Here is a 20,613-nt window from a genome sequence, read left to right on the forward strand (position 1 = left end):
GGCCTGGCACACAGTAGGCCTGAGTGAACGTCATTTTACCGACATTTGTCTCTTAGTGTCTTGTGTCTGTGACCCAGCAAGGTTCAAAGGTAGATGCTTACCCCATCAAGGGTATCGAGACTTGGTTGGTCAAGCAAAGGTTGAGAGCGAGAGAGCTGCCTGGTGGAGGCTACCGTGGAGAGGCCTCTAGAAGTCATGTGGCCTTGCATAGCCAGATGCCCAGGGAGGAGCAGAGTGGATTCTCTGCCCGGAGAGGCAAGCCCCCCTGTGCAAGCAGAGGATTAGGCCCAGAACGAAGCACAGCACTCCCTCCAAACCAGATGATCCAACCTCAAAGAAAAATGAAAGGCAGCAGCTGACATTTTGTACCTGACTCCGATCCTTGAACTTTTCATGGAGCGTTGCCAGATTGAACAAGTGGAAATGCAGACACGGGCAGACCTCAGAGGTAAGGAGGGTTCGCCTCCAGACCTCGGCAAGAAAGCAAACGTCGCAGTCAAGTGAGGGGCTCCCAGTGCGGGTGACAGCTAGCGTTACAGCACACGGAGTGGGCTACGCAAGGAGCCCCGGTGGTCCAGCCACCGGGAGGAGAAGCTGAGGCGTCTGCTCTGGTGTCGGTGTATAGCCCGGGAAATCCCTTGGCGGGCACTAGGAGCAGGGACCCGCTCAGGGGCAGCAGGCTTTTCGTTTGGGAGTCTACTAAAGGCGGAGTAGCATTATGATCAAGTTTAAACACCTGTGAGCATCGCCAAAATGTGACACAGAGCAGAGGCTTCTGGGAAAATGGTGCTGATAGACTGGGTTGATGATCTGTGGAGCACAATCAAGTGATGTACCGGAAAGCGAGTGTGCCTGCATAGGCACGCACTCTATGGGGCCTATTCATACTAAAAACATTGGCATCTGAATATCATTACCAAAATATAATTGAGTACCTTGTACTTCACCTGACAACCCTGTTTTCATATCAGCCCAATTATTTCTTGTAACGACCAAGGGAGAGAGATGTTATATTAGTGTTTTGTAGACGAGGTAACAGAGAGAAGTGAGATAGCTTGCCAAGGGTCCCACAGTGAGTGAGTGGAGGCTGGGCAATGAACCATTCCTACTGCGGAGTCTGAGGGCCGTGATGTGCCTCCTGAAGGGTGTATGGGAGAGGGATTCTGGTAGAACGGCCTGAAAGATCCTATATTTGATTGGTTTGCTTTCTGGGTGGCAGCTGATGGGACAAGAATGGATATTTATACTGCTAGATTAAAATCTTGCAAAAATCACTCCCAAGAGCCCATGGACTCTCCTCACATGTTGTACCGGTTCCTCTCTCCCCAGTGCCTGTTAAATGAAAAGCAGCCCACAGAAGATATAAATGCTCCTCCCAAAATAGAATTACAGAACACTGGGGAAAGTTGCTCAGAGCTCGGTCCGCTTTTCTGAGTTGCTAAAGGACGAGAGGCTTTGATTCGATTGCTCGCTACTCTGCACACATTGAGAGGAAAGAACAAAGAATAGCCCAGAACAGTTGATCAATGGATTTTTTTTTTGTTCTGTTTGCTTTGTGCTTCCAGGTTTTTATCCAGCTTGGGATTGCACGTGGACCTGGTTCCATGCCTGGCACTTGCCACCCCTGGCATCTTTCTGTCTCTATGTGTGGGTACCTATGCCCCCACCCTCCCAGGGAGGGTGCTCACAGCCCAGGGGTGACAGCCAACTCAAGCAAGCTTTGTTACGGGGTGGACCTTGGCCAGGAGACAGGACATTTGCACCAGGAAGCAGCCCCTTTCAGCGTCTTGCAGGCCACTTATTTCGCAGGTGTCCACATGAAGGCACGAGCCCTCACTCCCACCTGCGAGGGGATGAGGAGGACTCCCACTTCCCAGCTCATCTTGCTGCCTAAGAGGCACCTCGGCGGCCTGCTTTGTTCACTATTCTTCCTAAATGATTAACACGGGTCTGTTTAAGGCAATTCAAACCAATGGCTACTCTCCAGAAATGTGGACCTGAGATGGTTTGGTGTCCTGGTCTTTCTGAGAAAAGCAGTGAACACAGACCTTAATGTGAACTCCTCGGACTGTGACGGGTTGCAATCAATGAGCACACTGGTAAACACTGTTCATGTTAAACAGCCTCACTCCGCCCGCAACCAAAATCAAACCCCTCATTGCCAAGTTCATTCCAACTCATACGGGACAGAGTAGAACTGCCCGAGGAGGTTACTAAGGCTATAATCTTTTTATTTGTGACATTTCAATTTGCATCTCATCAATATATCATATAGTTCAACCATTCAATCATATAAAGAATTGTACAATCATCATTACAATCAATTTTAGAATACCATCACCACCCCACTCCCCAAATGGGGGCTACACAATCCATATGGGGGCAGACAGCCACATCCCTCCCCACAGAGTGGCTGGTGGGCTTGAACCACAGAGTTCTTAGTTAGCAGCCACGCCCTTAACCACTGCATCACCAGTTCTCCTTCCACACAGGCCCACAAGTCCTTCAGTTGCCATCTCTGAAGATAAGAACATAGGCTGCAGGGGATGCTCCTTCCTTGATCGACAGCTAAGTAGCGAATCAGGGGAAAAGAGGAAGACTCAAGGGGATGGACTGACACAAAGACTGATTCCCTTTCACTCCATCCTAGACAACTATGCGTGTTCGAAGGAAGAGTGGAATTTTAGAGAGCTCCAAACTAGCAGGGAGTTCCTCCACATTACTTCCTATAGGGGAAGATGGATTCTTTAATTGCTGGACCTTATTCATTATATCAACCAGTGTGCTTCCTGTGGGTTCCTGGACAGAGTTGCTATCAGCCTTTGCTGTGCACCTGTGAGCAGTCAAGTTATTTCCAAGACTCACCTTCAGGACCCCCAGCCTCCAATAGCACAATGGGAAACACTGCAGCAACGCTCATGGTCCTAGAGAAGCTGGCTCGGCTTGTTATAATACCGCCATCCTTGCCCCGGCCCCTTCCTCCTGTATCATAGGCTTCAGCCACACGGATGCCTCCCAAGCCCCAACTACACTCTGCAAGCACTGTTGACCAGAATCCCTCTCAGAACATTTCTTAATCTTGTCAACTTCTATTCGCCCCACAAGAACTAGCTCAAATGTCCTTTTCTCTGTAAAGGGTTTTGATTTTTTTAAACTCTCATATGGTAAAGAAACAGCCAGGGGTGGGGGGCGGGGGGCTGTGTGACCTCCTCTAACTACATAAGGGAGGAATCCCACTGCACACCAACCTCAGGTTGGCTGCTACCAGGCTGAGGTCAGACTTGCCTCCTTTTACCCCATTCTGACACCGATGGTTCCTCCCCCGATACTCCACTTCTCCTCTGGGTTCAAGAATCCATTGTCATGGTCACATGGAACGCACAGGCAATACACGCAATTATTGGGGTGGGGGGAGGTTCTTGGGGAAAGTAACAGGCTACCACAGGTCAGGGCCAGAAAACACTAAGGGTCCGGTCATTGCTCCACAGCCCTGCACCTCCGTCAGCATCCACGTCTAATTCGCAGCCTCTCAGCTATGTGGTCCCTGGACTAGGCCTTCTTCGTAGGCCAGGAAGCCCGTCAGCTGCTCTGCCTCACAGGCTCACTGTCTTTGTGCCGCTCCTCTCTCCCAATGCAGGATCCCCTTGCCCTCGTCTCTGGGCTCAGCTCGCAGGGCACCTGCTGCCTCTGCTACTGCAGATAGTCCTGGCATGTGCTCCACAGGAGGCTCTTCCCCCTTGCTGTTTCTAGGACTTCCTCTCTCGTATGGAGGTGTAATTTTTGCCTTTCAGGGGACCACCTGCTAAGAGATGAAGAAAACCCCACTTGTCTCTGGTTTTGTTTGGTCTAATGAATAGTCCAGATGAACTTTGTTTGTCCTCTTATTAAGATATCTTTGCCAATTATGATGCTGAAATAAATGCTCCCTTTCCACCCCCTGAAAGGCCCCACCAGCTTCTGCCTAACTCTATCTTCTGCTTTTATTTCACATGCCAGGGCCCTCCCACAGGCGGAATATCTTGCAACCTACCTGCGATTGTCCTTACTGGGGATGCCAGTTCACCAGAAGGAGCCACTGACGAGAATCTGGCCAACAGGTACATGCCCCCCTTGTCAGACTCTGTGCTATGTTCCCGGACGTCGGGTCAACCAGTTCTATACATTTAAAAAACTTGTTGTATCATTTTGTTGAAGAAAATACAATCTAGAAGGTTTTCAAAATAGGAGAGGATTGGGGATTTTTCCATTACTTTCCCCCACCCCACCCCTAAATGATTGCCCGTTTCCTAGATTTGGCCCTTTGTATCTGTTTGCCTCTAAGAAAAGCAAAAACCATAGCAGAATTGTCCACCGTGTAATTTCAGGCAGACCTGAAAACTGGTTGTCAAAATCAGAGGAGATCTCTCGTGCAAAGGACATTGCCCAGCATGCCCGGTGGAGGGGGAGCATGGCAGCTAAGCTAGAGTGAACTTGTCCAAGTATAATTTTCAAAATTTTAAAATGACAAATCTCACAAAGGCACAGTGAACACTTGTCAAAGATCTACTCGTGAGAGAACCGGCAGAGTGACGCTGGTGTCTGATTCAAACTTCCAAGGGAGATGCATATGAACAGTGGTTAGGAAGAAAGATATAAAATCAGTCACAGAACCTATCATTTGGTGGTTATCGTTCCTCCCACCCACAAGCCATCTGCAGCTGTCCCAGATAAGAGGCCTTTATGTCTTGGGAATTTTTCACAAGTTAGTAACTCAGAGTTGGGGTCCTAATAAATCGTAAATAGTAAGCAATAATGGATTACCCAATAAGCAAGTTAAGCATGGGATTCCTTGTGCTTACTTACTAATTTGTAGTGAGTAACTTAATGTTTGTCCACCACCTCAAAGATGCTGCTTCTAGGCGTGGCTGGCATCTGTCTCTCTCCCAAGCGCACAGCACTTGCCGACAGAATCAAAGCCTCCTTGGCAGAGCCGGAGTGCCCAGTAAGCAAAGTAAGCACAGGCTTACTTAACTGACTGACCACGAGTGAACCGTTTTACATGTGATGAAACTCAACCTTGCTTGCTGGGTCCGAGCAACATTTCTTTAGAGCGGTGGTTTGCAAGCCTTCCTGCCCATCAGAAGCATCTGGGGGCTTGCTGACCCAGATTGCTGGGCCCGTCCCTCAGAGTTTCTTTCCTTTCCTTTTAAAAAAATTGTCATTCCTTATTGTTGTTTTTAATTATTTTTTCCAATAGTTTTATGGGCGAGTAATTTCCATAGCATATAGTTCAATAGTTCGATCATATCAAGGAGAATTGCACAATCACCCCACATCAGTTTTATTAGACCATCCCCTCTCCCACGGTTCAACTGCCTCTAATTGAGTTGTGCACTCACACTCCATTCTAGTGCTTCCTCCCCTCCCAGCTTCACCACGGACTCCCCAGGTCCCTTTACCTTCTCCACCCCACCCCACCCCACCCCATCCCAGTAGTCCTGTAACCCCTTGTATTCTCATCAGGCATCCACTCCTCCTGAGCTTCACAGCTGGGACACCCAATGAGAAACAATAAAAAGCAAAATCGCGCTAAGGTGGTAAGGAGAAAGCATACAGACAAAGATACAAATAATGCATAAAAAGACTCCCAACAGCATTCAAAAAGCCAGGGAAGAAGTGTCTGTCATGGAACCAATAAGCCATTTGCCCCCAGAACATGTTTAGGTCCCATCTCCAGGGAGGCCAGCTGGGCAAGTGTCAAGGTGGATCCAACATTTTCAAGATTGCAGCGATCTCTGCCTGTTAGCAAGGCTGCTCAGAAGCTCGCCTGAGGCCGGAGTGGTTCAGCCAGGGGCTCGGCCTGACTTGGTCCTCCCTCGGGTGTCTTGATGCAGTGGCACTGGGGTTGTTGTTAGCTGCTGTCTAGAAGGCCACAGCTCATGGCCCCCCACCGCACAGTGGGATGAAACTGCGCAGGAGTCTCCGGCCCTGCAGCGGGAGATGCTTCCTCCTGTGCGTGGAGGGTCGCTGTGAGTGGCACCGGCTCGATGGCACTAATAGAACACTGGCCCAATGGCCTTCACCGGACGTGGCTGCGCGCCTGTGAAAGGATAGCAGGTGTCTTCTTGGCGGATTCCCGAGTTTTGAACCTTTCCTTACCGAGCTGGCTCTGCTGTCTTTCAGAGCTCGCGGTCCACACAGGCGGCTTTCTCACCGACACCTGCAGGTTTCCACAGCTCCGCTGACTTCTGTGGGTGAGGACGAGCCCAATTACTCCTTTTCTGCAAGTTAGCATGAAAGGGTATTTGAGCACAAAGATTCTGGTCTGGCAGCATGGCAGCTTGGGCCCCTTCCCTTCTGCCGCTCTGGTCCCAACCGAACCTCTCTCACTGTCATTGGTGCCTATGCAGAGACCCTATAGGGTAGCGTAGACCTGCTCCTGTGGGTTTCCGAGACCGTGACTCTTTACAAGAGAAAGCCACATCTGTCTTCTAAGAGCAGCTGGTGGTTTTGAATGGCTGACCTTGTGGTTAGCAGCCTAAGACATAACCACTACGTCACCAGGGACCCATCCTTTTAAGTCCAATAGAGTAAAGTAGATCGGGCCTGCTCTGTTTGAGTCCTGAACAAGTATGGTATCTGATTTCAATATCTTGGCAAAAAAGACTAGGCATGAAGAAGATGAGGCATAGAGAGACAGCAAACCGAACCGCTGGTGAGGCTCAATGCACAGGCTAAGACCGCGGAGCCCTTGGCTTTCAGCAGAGGCCCTTATCTCGGCAGGACTGTGCCAAGTACAAGGCTGGCTGCCCATTACACACTCATTCCTCAAACGTTTTCTCAGGGCTGCCTTGCACCTAGCAGCCCTGGTGGCGCCGGGACTTAAGAACTCAACCGCCAACCCAAACCTTAGCAGTTTGAACCCACCAGCTGCGCGAGGGGCAAAAAAGATGTGGCAATCTGCTTCTGTAACCATCTGCAGCTTTGGGGCCTGCCCGCGGGCAGGTCTGCCCTGTTGTGTGGGGTTCCTATGAGTCAGAATCCCTGGCCAGTGTACTCAGTATAACACAGATTTAACTCCTGCCCTCCCAGGGCTCGGAGTCCACCAGGAACTTGAGAAGTGGACAGTTATAATCAAGCAGCTACCTTGCAAGGGCCTTCACAGAAGTGCTAGGGGAAGGGAGAGAGGAAGGAGGCCATTCTCTTTGGGTAGGAAGAGAGTTAAGCAGGTGCTCTGGAGGGATGGAACATCTCGGATAGAGAGTTGGATACATAGGCATGAGAGAGGAAAAACATTCCAGGTAGAAGCAGCAACACGACAGAGCAACAGAGCCTGTGTAAGCACTGTGTGAGTACCTGAACATCCTACCACGTGCATGAGTTCATACTCTTTCAAGTGATAGAAACCCAGCTCAAGTTAGTACACACACACACACCACCCACCCCTAAAACTAAATAAAAGCCGGACTGTGGTGATTCAGGTAGTGTTGGCTCCAGATGGTCAAACTGGGTTTTAATAATGATCCCATTCCATCTCTCCCATTTCTTGTATTATGCGTTAGCTCGCTTCTTGGGCAGGTTCTTCAAACATGGTGGTTCAGGTCTACCAGCCACATCCCACCGGCCGAGAGAGCTCCTACTTCCTAATACACATCACACATGCCCAGTACTCACTGTCACTGGATTCACATGACTGTCAACCCCTCATTGTGACTGAAGGGACTGAATGTACTGATTGGCCAGGATTGGTACATGTCCCCGCCCCTCGCACGGGGTGAGGTAGGGAGGGTTTGGCTCCCCCCTAACACATGCAAGAGTCAGGTAGGTTCCCCACAAGGAGAAGTTAGGAGCGAGTTTCTGAAAAGGAAGGACAGACCAGAGGCTGGGAAGGCAAAGCCACACAACATCAAAACCCAAAACCCTAGGGGTCATCCACTGCCGAGCGGTCTAGGAGTGAGTGTGTGGGGAGGGGCCCATTATTGAGTTCAGATGTTACACTGAGCATCAGGAGCAACCTCGACAAAGCGAGGCAGCAGAATGCCCGTGGTCAGCTGCAGCCCGTAGAAGACAGCCAGAGGGGTTGTCCGTGGAGGGACTAGCCCTGATACAGGCTGGCTGGCTGTTGCTGTGAGATGCCTGATGTCATCGTCCAGGTAAGAGCAAGCATAGGGATGAGGGGCTTGATCGGTTGGTTAGTCAGATGTGGGGGGAGTGAGGCACAGAGGGGAGTGCAGAGTGACTCTGTTTCTGAGGACCTAGGTGAGAATGGGGTGGCTTGCATCCAGAGAGGGGCGGTGGAGCAGGAGTGGTTTTGGAGGAAGGTGATGGTGATCAATGTGCGTGAGGAAAGAAGTGAGGGGAAGTGGCTGGGTGATTGTGTCTGGGTTCCACTTTTGAAAGGCTCCCTTTGTGCACACACCTTTGTTCACCTGCTTGTTCAAAGAACAGACTCTTATGTAGGGACACAGGAGGGGGCGGGTGGAGAGGAGGAAAGCAGCCTGAAGGTGGGACGCCTTCCCATACAGACAGCTCAGGGTACTATGCCAACCTGAGGGAGCTTCCTGGCTGTGACAGAGGGCACGCCACAGCCACAGGGTCCCCGCCTGCTGAGGAAGTCACTCTGTCTCTACCTAGCATGTCTTTTGGGAGGGCATGGTCAGGGTTTGCCTGCTGGGTCTAAACGAGGCAGTATCCCTGGGTTGAAGTGGGGGTGGTGGCCGTTCAGTCTGGGGCCAATGATGCAGGGCCTCCCATGCTGAGCTCCTGTCCCTCTGCAGACCCCTCGGGACACATCATTGACCTGGTAAACGACCAGCTGCCAGATATCAGCATCTCAGAGGAAGATAAGAAGAAAAATCTGGCCCTGCTGGATGAAGCCAAGACAGTAAGCGAGCGTTTCCTGACCCGCCGCGGAAGAAAGTCCAGAGGCAGCCCCGGAGGCTCCCCGGCAGGTAGGACAGTACCAGGGTGACCACCCGGCACGGTTCCAAAGCAGGGCGGAGGGGCAGCAGGTGCAGGAGAACCTGGCCCAGGTTGTCATGGGGCCTTGGCTTCTAAGGGGGATGCTTTTGCCTTGCCTGCCTCTAGGCCCCAAGAAGAATGAGTTCTTGTCGAAGTCCCCAAGAGGGCAGAGCATCTTGGGCAGTTCCAGAAAGGCTTGTACAACTTTAGCTGAGGAAACTTCTGCCTGTCATTGTTCTGGCCCTGATGAAAACATTTGCAGTCTTCTGTTCGCTAAAAGCAGGGACCCTAAGACTTTTTAAACAGGGGCCAGTTCACTGTCCCTCAGACCCGTTGGAGGGCTGGACTATAGTTCAAAAAAATATGAACAAATTCCTGTGCACGCTGCACACATTTTATTTTGAAGTAAAAAAACCAAACAGGGCAAAAACACCCGGCGGGCCGGATAAATGTCCTCGGTGGGCCGCATGTGGCCCTAGGGCTGTGGTTTGAGGGCCCCTGGCTAAAAGTATCAAGGCATTTGATATCCATGAGGTTGAACACCCTGCCCCCAGTGCTGCCAGCTTCCACCTGCCTTTGGTGGGTTCTGGGTGACGGCTCTCCCCTCCCTGGGAAGCCCTGCTCTCCTGGACACCTCGCCGGTCAGCTGTCACTGGGCTCCTCTCCCTCGGGAGGGGCCCAGGTACTGTGGGGGAAAACAGAGGGAGGGGAGGAGGAGTTTTTCAGGCATTTTGGAATTAGAAGGAAGATTCCCTGGAATGTTCTTGAAATGGTCCTGTGGCAAGAGTGTCTTCCTTGTGAGCAGAGCGTGGGATTAGGTTTGGGAATAATTGAAGGACAACACAGACTGGCCAGTCCTGATGTGCATAAGGTCGCTGGGACGCCGCCAACTTGACGGCCCCCAACAGCAACAGCAGCCCCAGCAGGCGGGGAAATGCTTGACACCAGCTGCATGCTGGGAAATCTAGGAGGGGTCAGAGTGTTTGAAGCTGTGCCTCTCAAGCAATATCAGGTCTTTGGTTTCTGGAAGGTGCTTCAAGGTCAGGCCAGGCAGGCTGGGGTGTGCCAGCCCCTCTGTGGGGCAGGCAACAGGGAGAGGCTGTGGTGGAAGAAGGAGCCTTCTGTAGCAGTTAGGAATCAGCTGCGGATCCAGGTCCCAGGGGACAGACATTTCTGAAAGCAGGTCTTTGTTGAAGTCCTTTTAAATGATCCCGAGTGTCCGCTAATTGGAGCATGTGTCCACAGGTGCTTCCCCCAACCTCAGCCCCGGGTCATCCCCCAGATCCTCTCGGAGCAACTCACTCACAGTCCCCAGCCCTCCAGGGGAGTTCCAGCCCCCACCAGGTGAGGTCTGCACCCCCACCGGCTAGGCATTTCCTGCCCTGACTTTGCTCTGTGGATGGCCCTGCCCTTGGACTGACCAAGATGCCTTCCGGCACTCCCTCCTATCCTGTAGGCCTCCCTTTAGTGCCCCTGGTCAGCTCCAGCAGAGGCAGGTATACTTCCTTTGTGGGGCTGGGGGAATATTGTAGGGAGGCAGACCTAACCCAGGGTCGCCAGATGGAGTGAGGATAGGGGTGAGGGGATGGAAAGGGGTGCTATGACTGGGGGGCAGGGCAGACAGTCTACCCTGGTCAGCACTGTGGGACAACTTGAGTTCAGATCAGGGTATCCAGGCTTCAGCTCTCACGCTGGTACTTACCCCGTATGGTTTCTGTGAGGATTACATGCGAGCCCCCCATGGAACCTGGCACAGGGGAGGGGTAGTCAACAAATGGCTCCTAGGACCCTGTTGCTAAGAAGGACATTGTGAGAGGGACAATTGGGGTTGTGGTAGCGGTGGGGGACAACACTCACCAGGATCTGGGCTGTTTCAGGTTTGGATGCGTGCAGTGGCCCGCAGACCCCTCTGCCCGGAGCACCACCACAGGTAACGGGCCCACTCCCGGCTTCTATGCTAGGGCATCTTCTTCTTAGCCCCTAAGGCCCAGGGAGCCTCTCCACAGCCTACTTCAGAGGGAGGCATTTACATCACTGCTAATGGAGGCAGCTCAAGAGGAAATGTATCTCTCCCCCCTCGCTGACTGGACTTGTGTTTACTTTTAGCATCAGAAGGGGGATGAGGCCGACGTCTCTGCACCTCACCTCGCCGAGTGTGTGAGTTTGGATTTTGTCCTACATGGGGACAGGTGTGGGAGCCACAGTGCCCCCTGCCACCCCACCTCACCCCACTAGCCTGGGCAGCCTGTACGTGTGTCTGTGTGAGCAGAGGGTCGAGGTTGGGGACACTGGCAGACTCCTGCCCTCTTGGTTAGGTAGAGGGACAAAGGAAGCAGAATTCAGTGGGTGGTCTTGCTCTGTAGTGGCCACATCATGCTGCTGGTTAGCAAGAAGAGGGACCCCGGGCCCAGCAGCCAGATAAGAAGGTCGCTCTTGTCAACTTGAGTGAAAATTGTAACTAAGTTCAAGACCCGGGTTGGGATTTTCACTAGGAGCAGCCAGAGTGCAGGGTCTTGGAAATTCTGAGCAGTAAGATAGTTATCTTTTACAAGAATGGCCCCACCCAATGATTCTGAGCTGCTTTAGGATCATTAAATGCTTTGAGGCTTTTGTGAAAGCTATGAACTCTTCACACACACACACACACACACACACACACACACACACACACACACACACACAGACCACACCCCCTACCTCACACAGTTTAACAGGGCTCACATATTTGATGAGACATCTGAGTCTCTCAATGTTAAGGTGTTTCCAGAGAGAGCTACAATTGAAATCTGGGGCAACTGAGTTGGGAGCAAACATGTGAGTCCCTCCCCCCACCCCCCACCCCCTGCACAGCCTGGCCCAGCTGCCCTGTCCTCCAGTCTCCCTGCCAGCACCCAGCCCTTGGGCAGTTAGGGGCTGGTTTTAGAACACAGGCTCCATTGCCTTCGTTATCTTATAAACCCCAGCCTTGTTTGCTGACTCAAGCCCCTAACGGAGGAACCGCCCCCTCCTGCCTTCCCCCACCTTCTCCCCAATCCAAATGGGCTCCTTGGAAAGGCTGGCGGGAACAGAAGCCCCACCTCAGTCATCACCTTGACCACACCTACCTTCTCCCTAAGCTGCCCCCGAACCCTAACTATCTCCTTCTCTTTCAGAATGTTCCCAAAGGGCTAGCTGATCGGAAGCAGAATGACCAGAGGAAAGTGTCTCAGGGGCGGCTGGCTCCTCGCTCACCCATGGTTGAGAAGTCCAAAGAGACGGCAATAGAACAAAAGGAGAACTTCGATCCCCTCCAGCACCCTGAAACCACACCCAAGGGCCCAGCTCCTGCCACAGGCAGTGGCGGAAAAATGGCCCTGAACAGCCCCCAGCCAGGGCCAGTGGACAGCGAGCTAGGGAGGCAGCTCCTGAAGACAGCCGGGGAGGACCACCCTCTGCCAAGAAGTCCAGTCCAGGGCTTTGCAGGGGGAGTCCCTCTGTCCCCCCAGGGGAAAGGACCACCAGGGGAGCCAACAGGGCCCAAGTCTGGCTCCAAAGCTGAGCTGGGGCCCCCGGTGTCCCGCCCTCCCCTGCTGCGGGGGGTCTCCTGGGAGAGTGGCCCTGAGGAAGCCAGCCCCAGGCTGCAGAAAGTGCTTGCTAAACTGCCACTGGCCGAGGAGGAGAAGCGGTTTGCAGGCAAAGGCAGCAGCAAGGTGGCCAAGGCGCCCGGACTCAAAGACTTCCAGATACAAGTGCAGCCCGTGAGGATGCAGAAACTGACCAAGCTCCGAGAGGTGGGTTCCTGGGGGCCAGACAGTGTGTGCTCCAGGCCTCTTGTGTTGAGGCATCTCGGGGCGAGGATTGGGCTAGGAGCAAAGAAGATCGGACCTGGCCCTGGGTCTTGCAGGATCATAAGCTTCCCCACCATTTAAACCAGGCCCAGCAGGGTAGTCACTGTCATAAACACCAGAGTCAGGTACTCGTGATCCCACTTACAGGCGAGGTCAGCCTGGGGTAGAGTAGCCACACAAGGCCTAAATGGGGAGGACAATTGGGTCCCTCAGCCCTGGGCTGTTTCCCTCTTCCAACCGGAGCTGGTGGTCCATAAACAGGAGCCCCTGGTGGGCTCCCTGTCTGTCCTAGAACTGGGCAAGGCAAGGATGAGAGCATGTATCCTCTGCAGTGGCCAGGCTGTCCTTCCTGATGCCTGTGGACAAAGGGTTTCACATATGGTGATGGACAGCAGGGCTGCTGCTGTGCCTGTGACACATTTCTTCTGCTCCGACGGGGTCCTAAGTTTGCTGGCCATCAAGCCAATCACACTGGTCTTTCCTGGGGCTCCTACCCTGTGCAAGGAGCCCAGAGATCAGGGGAGAGGACCCTGAGAGTGTCCAGGAGAGAAATGGCAGCGCAAATCGAATCCTTTCACCTAGGTGGTCAGCCCAGGCCAAGGCCACTGGTAGCTGGACAGGGCTCTCCTGGCTGCCCAAAGAAGGTCATGGGCCAGAGATGGAAAAGAGGCTCAAGCCTCAGGGAGGGGATTTCTGTGTCAGCGAGGACATGGTAGACTCTGGTCATGGCTCAGTTCTAAAGCCTACCATGATGCTCAGAGTTGGCAGCTCACGTGGAGCTGAGGCCTGGCTGTGGATTTTTAGATTTGATAAAGAGACAACCCCCATCCCCACCCCCAGCCAGAAGGGACTGATTAACTTGCTGATCCGCACATGGGCTGGCGGAACTGCCATTCGTGAGCTACGGTCCCAGGTCTCTGGCAACTGTGAGGCTGAAGGGCTCAACTGCTAGGGGTTTCCTCATGGGCCCCTGCACCCGCGAAGTTCATCTCACCCAGCAAAGACAGCTATCTAGCAAGAAGGTGCAGCTCTCCCTCCTCACTGCCCTGGCAGCTGAGTGCCCCTTCTCACCCTGAGCCGACGCCTGAGAGCTGTTGTCTCTGGCTTTCGAAGTCAACAAGTTAAGGAGCCTGACTGACTTCCACTGGTGCTCTGGGAATCTCTACCAGCCTCTACCTTTCCCTCTATAGCTGGGTGCAATGCCACCCATCACCTCTGTGCAGAAACAAACAAACAAAAACAAAAACCCTGCCATTGAGTCCATTCCAGCTCCCAGCGACCCTGGAGGACATGGTAGCACTGCCCCTGTGAGTTTCTGAGATTGGAGCTCTTTATGGGAGTAGAGAGAGCCCTATCTTTCTCCCAGAGGAGCAGCTGGTGGTTTCCAAGGGCGACCTTATAGATCACACCTCACTGGAGACAATAAAAACCCACTGATAGGTACAAGGAGTGAGAGGCTTTGTGAGGCATTTTCCCTTGAGGACCCTGGTCTGGTGTTAATTGTCTTGGAGCAGGTGTGAGCCCACCTGTACCACATCCTGCAGTCCATCTCTCCCCAGGCTATAACTACCCAAGCGAAGCCCCTGGTAAGGTAGTGTTGGCAGGGCCTGCTGCCTTAGGCAGCAATTCCCAGACCTCATTTGTCTGGACAGTTTAAAATGTAAGAGGTCCCATAAAAAATGTCACTGCAAGAGGGAAGTAAAAAGGAAATAGAGGAAAGAACCAGGAGGCAAAGGACATTTATAGAGGTCTAAATATAGGCATGTACATATGTAAGTATATATATGAGTGGGGAATAGAACTATGTACTCATCTATATGTTAAGAATTAAGGTTGCAGATGGACATTGGGCCTCAACTCAAGTACTCCCTTAACACAAGAACACCTTGCTCTAACAATCTGGCATTCTGTGATGCTCACCTTCCCGACAACGATCACTGAAGACAATATGGGTACATAAGCAAATGTGGTGAAGAAAGCTGATGGTGCCCGGCTATCAAAACATATAGAGTCTGGGGTCTTAAAGGCTTGAAGATAAACAAGCAGCCATCTAGCTCAGAAGCAACAAAGCCCACATGGAAGAATCCCACCAGCCTGTGTGATCATGAGGTGTCAATGGGATCAGGTATCAGGCATCTAAGACCCAGAATAAAACCATACCCAATATGAATGAGGGGGAACATGGCATGGAGACCCAATGCCCATCTGTAGACTATTGGACATCCCCTCATAGAGGGGTCACAGGGAAGAGATGAGCCAGTCAGGGTGCAGTATAGCTCCGATGAAACATATAACTTTCCTCTAGTTCTGTGGTGCTTCTTTCACCCCACTATCATGACCTCAATTCTATCTTACAAATTGGATTAGACCAGAGCATGCGCACTGCTACAGATAAGAGCCCGAAACACAGTGAATCCAGGATAGATAAACCCCTCAAGGCCAATAAGGAGAGTAGAGATACCAGGAGGATTAGGGGAGGGTGGGGGGAGAAAGGGAGAATTGATCACAAGGATCCACCTAGAATTCCCTCCCAGGGAGATGAGTAATGGAAAAGTGGGTGAGGAGTGATGGAGGATGATGTAAGATATGGAAAAAATAATCTATAACTTATCAAGGGTTTGAGAAGGGAGGGGAGGTCAGGGAGGGAGGGGGAAGAAATAGAGAGCTGATAGCAGGGGCTCAAATGGGAAGAGAATGCTTTGAAATTGATGATGGTGGCATATGTGTAAATGTGTTTGACACAGTGGAGGAATGTATGGATTGTGATAAGAGGTGTAAGAGCCCCCAATAAAAGTATTTAAAAATAAAAAAAGGTCACTGAGGAACTGAGTGGGTGAGGAGGTCACAGCTCCTGGCAGTGGGTACTCCCTGGCCTATATCATAAGGCTGGAAGCCCCAGCCAGCTCAGAGCACAGCCATGAGATGGATAGTCGCTGCCCAGGACATCCCCAGACACGCCCCGGCCTTACTACGCCGAGCCGGCAGTGTGTCCTCCAGGCTCCAGGCAAGGCTCAAGCATAGTATTATCTGAGCAGTTTCTTCAACCACGGTACTTGGCTCCCGTGGAGGACTATTCTGGACACAAGGAATGTGGCATACATGGTGGAGTGTCAGGTACGTCACGGCCACAGCCTGGGGGGTGGGGTGGCTGTCTACCCAGTGCTCCTCATCGCTTACTGCTTCGTGACTGTCCGCCCCACCTCTGAAGCGGACCACATGTCTTCCCCCCAAACCGTCGTGGTCACAGAGACACTGGATCAAGAGGAGAGTCGGCCCGATGTCCGCCTCTGAAATGTCTTTCCTTTCCCCTCCAAGGAGCACATCTTGATGAGGAATCAGAACTTAGTGGGGCTCAAGCTTCCCGAACTGAGTGAAGCAGCTGAGCAAGAGAAAGGTAGGTGGGGTGGGTCCCCTCTGGCCCGGAGGGTGAGCGTGTGGGCCCTGGCTTCCTGACAGCAGTCCTCGTTCATGGCAGTGGTTCCTGTGGGCCCGGCCGGGGGAAGATATGCTGATGAATCTGGTCTTGAAGCGTCAGCCAGGTCTAAACTTTTGACACTTCCTTTTCCTTCCGCCTCCCACCCAGGAAGCCACCCAAATAGATCAGTTCCTCATCTCAAAGATATCCATGTTCTAATCTGCCGTCACCAGGAAGTCCAAGCTCAGAGCATTACCAGCCGCCCCCCTGCTCAAACCTCCAGGCTCCTCACTAGCCCCGCCGCACCTCACCCACGCACCCGCTCCGGTTCATCTTCCAGCCTCTCTCTCCCCCGGCCCCCCATGCCATTCTCCTACCCTGGGCTCACCCCTCTTGATGGCCTTGCTGCAGTCATGACCCTTCTTGGCCTGCCATTGACCCAGCCCTGCTTCCACTGGGAGCCAGAAGGGGGACGCCAGCTGTCCACCTTCCACCCAGCTCTGCGACTGACCCTCCACGTGACCACCCGCCCTGAAAAACAGGGCTGCTCATAGCACCTACCTCCTCGGGCCTGAGACTCCCATGGCTCGTGGCGATACAGGGCCCAGAGGAGTGCCCGCTACAGAATAACGGTGCCCATAGTCCTGAGGCTTGACTGGGACACGGAGGTAGAGCGGCGCTCCCTCTGAGGCAGAACTGGCATATGTTAGCCAGTATCATCATCCCTAGAAGTCTGTGTGTGTCCCCTAAAGCGCTTACAAAAATCTGTCACGGCTCCACCCTGAGCAAAGAATTTTTTAAAAAGGGATGAAATTCTGTAAGACGTAGTAGGGAGTTGAAACAGGTATGTACCAAAATGCAGTCTCTGAGTAGCCCTACGTGCTATGAAGTGAGCTTTGAATGGTGAGAGTATCCAAGGACCAGGTTCCTGCCTACCTGTCTCCTTTCCCCAGATCCTCCACCCTGTGCCCACTCACCCTCTTTCCTCTGTGCCTTTGTCTCCCCCCACTCCCACCCCCGCAAGGTATCAGTCTCCCCACTCCTGAGCACTGTCATACCTGTGCCTCCAGCAGTGGGGAAACTCCCCCCCATCTCCTTCTTTACTCTAGTCTCTGTCTTACTTCTTAAAATCTACTTATAAAAAATAAATGCAATATTTCTTACAATGTCAGTCACTCTGAACCCCGAACTTAATCTAATCCTTTCAGGAACTAATGGAGACAGATAGTCTTGCTTTCCATGTAGTCTTGGGAGGGGTGTTTTTTTTTTTTTAAGTTTATTTTTGTTGCTAATGCATATAGGTATTTTAAAAAACATTACAGCTATTCTTCTTCATCTGCTAGACTTTTCTCAGGTGTCCGTTTTATTTACTGAGAAACCTCATTTAACGCTGCCCTTCTATGATTCAGGGTTCCAGATTGCTCCCTCTGCCTCTTTTCCGCCTATGTCTCTCACCGAAATGTTTAGCACTTTCTACAACATTTTCTTTGTGATTGCTCCAAAGCCAAGTATTAGATTCAAGAACTCTTCTCATTTTGTTTGTACTTAGTTTATAGAGTGTTAGGTTGTTTAATTTGCAAACGTTTCAGCCTTGCTCAGGCACAGGGTTTATGCTTCTGTTAATAGAGGCTTCCTTTTCTTTTCCCTCTAAAAGATTTAGAGAAGTCCTCCCTAACTCTCAGAAGAAAGGTGGGCCTTTCTGCTCCCCTAAAGAGTACAGTCTCGGAAACTCACAGAGGCAGTTCTACCCTGTCCCATGGGGTGGCCATGAGTCAGCATCGACTCGACGGCAGTGAGACAGAGTCCGCGCCTCTTGTTGAGCCACGCTCCACGTGATTTACACCTTTGCTTCATGACTCACGAAGACTCTTCTTTAGCTGATAATTAGCATACATGAATACTGCTTGTTTGTTAGACACGAGTCTCTTCTCATATAGATGACCAGTATTAACAAAGGGCGGTTTGAGAACGGAATCCGTGAACTAGCAGGCTTGCTGTAACTACAGCGGTCACTCTATGCCCAGTCGTATGCTGAGCATTTGACAAGATCACACTGATTGCTCACCACAATCCAGGGATGTGGGCCCGGTTACTCCCAGTTGACAAGTGAGGAGTTGAAGGCTCAGGGAGATCGAGGTCATATGGTCAGTCATTGCTGCATCCAGGACCAGTATCCAGATGGGTTTCATTCCAAAGGTTCTTGTCCACTTTATAAAACGTTTTTCTTTTTCAAATGCACAGTAAATCCATCTGTTGTTTTGATTTCTCCAAATTAAATGCTGTGGTCTTTGCATGTGAGCATGTGGAAGCAGCCCAGTGAGAGGGACGAGACTGCGGACCAATGGGCCGATGTAAGGAGGACAGGTTTGAGAGCTCTCTGGAGGGCAGTTTGGCTGGACTTGGACAAGGGCCGGGCCAAGAGAGAAACCAGGTTCTCTCTGCAGGGTCATGTGGGTGGTGGTGCTGTGAACCACGACTCAGAGCACGGGAATATCAGTTCTCACTGTGAGGAGCTCCTTCCTCAAGAAGGACCGTGAGTTTGGTTTGGACCTGTGGAATTCCGCTGAGCAGGCTCTGACAGCCTGGCTTTGTGGGTAGGCTCTACGACTAACTGAGACCTTCAGGGGGTCTCGCTAGCCGAGCCTTAGTTTCTTAGCTTTACCCCCACCACTCCCGAAAACAAGCTTGGCCACATTAACTTTGCAGAATTATTGTAAGGCGTAAATGGAAAGTGGGCAGAATGCACAGGTGGAGTTCCATGAGTAATGGTGATTGAGATTATTTTTATTATCTTTATCCAGGTGGCAATATCTAGAAAGTGGTTGGAGTTGGATTTTTAGAGAGGTATCTGCTGAAGCAGAAGAGTGCACTGACTGGACCAATCTTTCTGGGCAACCCTCGTCGTGGGCTCAGAGGTGGCCTTAGTTCTCAGCAAAGAGGCTTCGCTCAAAGGGAAGTTTGAAGAAAGTTCATCCCAAACCAGTAGCTTTGGCCTACTGTGGTTTAAAGCATCTTTGACTAGAGTCCCATGAGTTACTTTTCCAAGACCCAAGTATCCAGAAGCAAATGTCTTTAACTGGAATGTGCTAGAAGAGATAGCTATGCAAAAAAAAAAAATAGTTGTTTTGTATAAAATGTCAGCTGTTGATTATCAGAGCATTTAACCAATAGTGAAAACGACAAGGGAGAAAGTAAAAAATGCTTACACCAAAACTTCCTTCCCCGCAAATACAGGAAGGAGGGAGGAAGAGGGAGTTTATGCTATATGTTCTTTTTTGAAGTGAAAAATATTAAACTTTAAGTGAACTTGAAGTAAAGTGAAGTGAAACTATGGAGCTTGCTGAATTTTGATAATTGTTTCCTCCCCAAATGAAATATTAGTTTCTTCAAGTTAGAAAAGATATTTTTGAAATACATTGGTGGTTTAAAAGTCTTTGAGACACTTCCTTTATATCACATGTAATTGCAGCATTTCCATTTAAAGAAAATTCTTCCTACCTTTCCACTCCTCCCTATACAAATGTTGAATTCCTCTTCTGTTCTCGGTGCGTCGCGTCCACATTCTACTCGGTCGCAGCTATCTCCACATCAACACAGCCCTAGGCTTACACGGGAAAGGGATCTACTGCTCACCACTCCCCCCTTTACCGCGGAGCACTCCTCTCAAGTTGCCGATTTTGCTTTGTGTCTTGCTTAGCTGGGATTCCCACAGTCGTTTTCCAAAAGGGCTCAGAGGTGCTATGCTCCATGGTTCTAAGCGTGGTGGAAAATGCCATCTCAGTTCTGGAAGGACTGCCTGGGTGTCTTCCCCTCAGAGCTCTGTAGACGCTGTTCTGCACGCATGTTGCCTCTGGAGACGGCAGAACCATGCTGCTTTCCAGTGTGCCTCGGCCTCCCTTGTAAGTGGTCTTTTTCTGGGAGAAAGGCTGAAGAATCATTTCCGATTTCTTTCTCCTTTAACGTGCAGTGCTTTGGTTTTGTTTTCAGTGCACAGGCTCAGCCTTTCCCTTAACTGAGGAAAACAGTTTCCTTAATGTACCTTTGAAGGTGTCCTTTGTCTAGCTCATTGGATTCTTCCCCACAGGCACTGATTGATCATCAGTGCCTCAGCTCCAGACCCAGGATCCCATCTCTCAAGGCCCTTTCTTTCCTTCTTTACATTTCCTGTGGTCCTTTCAATCCCCCATCACCTTACTAATTTACTTCGAGACTGTATCTGCTTGACTTCTTCCTGTTTCCAAGACAGTGGTTAGTTCCACAGTTTCTAAGGAGGCCTGGTGGTGTCGTGGTGAGGCGTTCGGCTGCAACCTGCAGGGGCAGCAGTTTGAAACCACCAGCTGCTCCGAGGGACAAATGGGGCATTCCTATAAAAAGTGATAGTCTTGGAAACTCACAGGGGCAATGCCAGCTGTTCTGTGGGGTCCCTGTGAG

General features: G+C 51.3%; 1 protein-coding gene across 7 annotated transcripts in view; it reads left to right on the forward strand.

The window, feature by feature from the left end:
* Positions 1–20,613, forward strand: part of IRAG1 (inositol 1,4,5-triphosphate receptor associated 1) — a 132,919-nt gene that overhangs the window by 62,120 nt on the left and 50,186 nt on the right. For 6 of the 7 annotated variants that reach the window (XM_075546076.1, XM_075546073.1, XM_075546074.1 and 3 more), the window contains 8 exons: positions 3,997–4,097; positions 6,163–6,233; positions 8,757–8,930; positions 10,186–10,284; positions 10,818–10,870; positions 11,047–11,097; positions 12,093–12,710; positions 16,083–16,161. In XM_075546076.1, coding sequence (XP_075402191.1) covers positions 3,997–4,097; positions 6,163–6,233; positions 8,757–8,930; positions 10,186–10,284; positions 10,818–10,870; positions 11,047–11,097; positions 12,093–12,710; positions 16,083–16,161 — 1,246 coding nt within the window. Of the gene's footprint in view, positions 1–3,996; positions 4,098–6,162; positions 6,234–8,756; positions 8,931–10,185; positions 10,285–10,817; positions 10,871–11,046; positions 11,098–12,092; positions 12,711–16,082; positions 16,162–20,613 lie in introns of those variants that run through there. The other variant, XM_075546077.1, reaches the window with a different exon arrangement.

The sequence above is a fragment of the Tenrec ecaudatus genome, chromosome 4, assembly GCF_050624435.1.
Source record: "Tenrec ecaudatus isolate mTenEca1 chromosome 4, mTenEca1.hap1, whole genome shotgun sequence".
Lineage (NCBI taxonomy): Eukaryota > Metazoa > Chordata > Mammalia > Afrosoricida > Tenrecidae > Tenrec > Tenrec ecaudatus.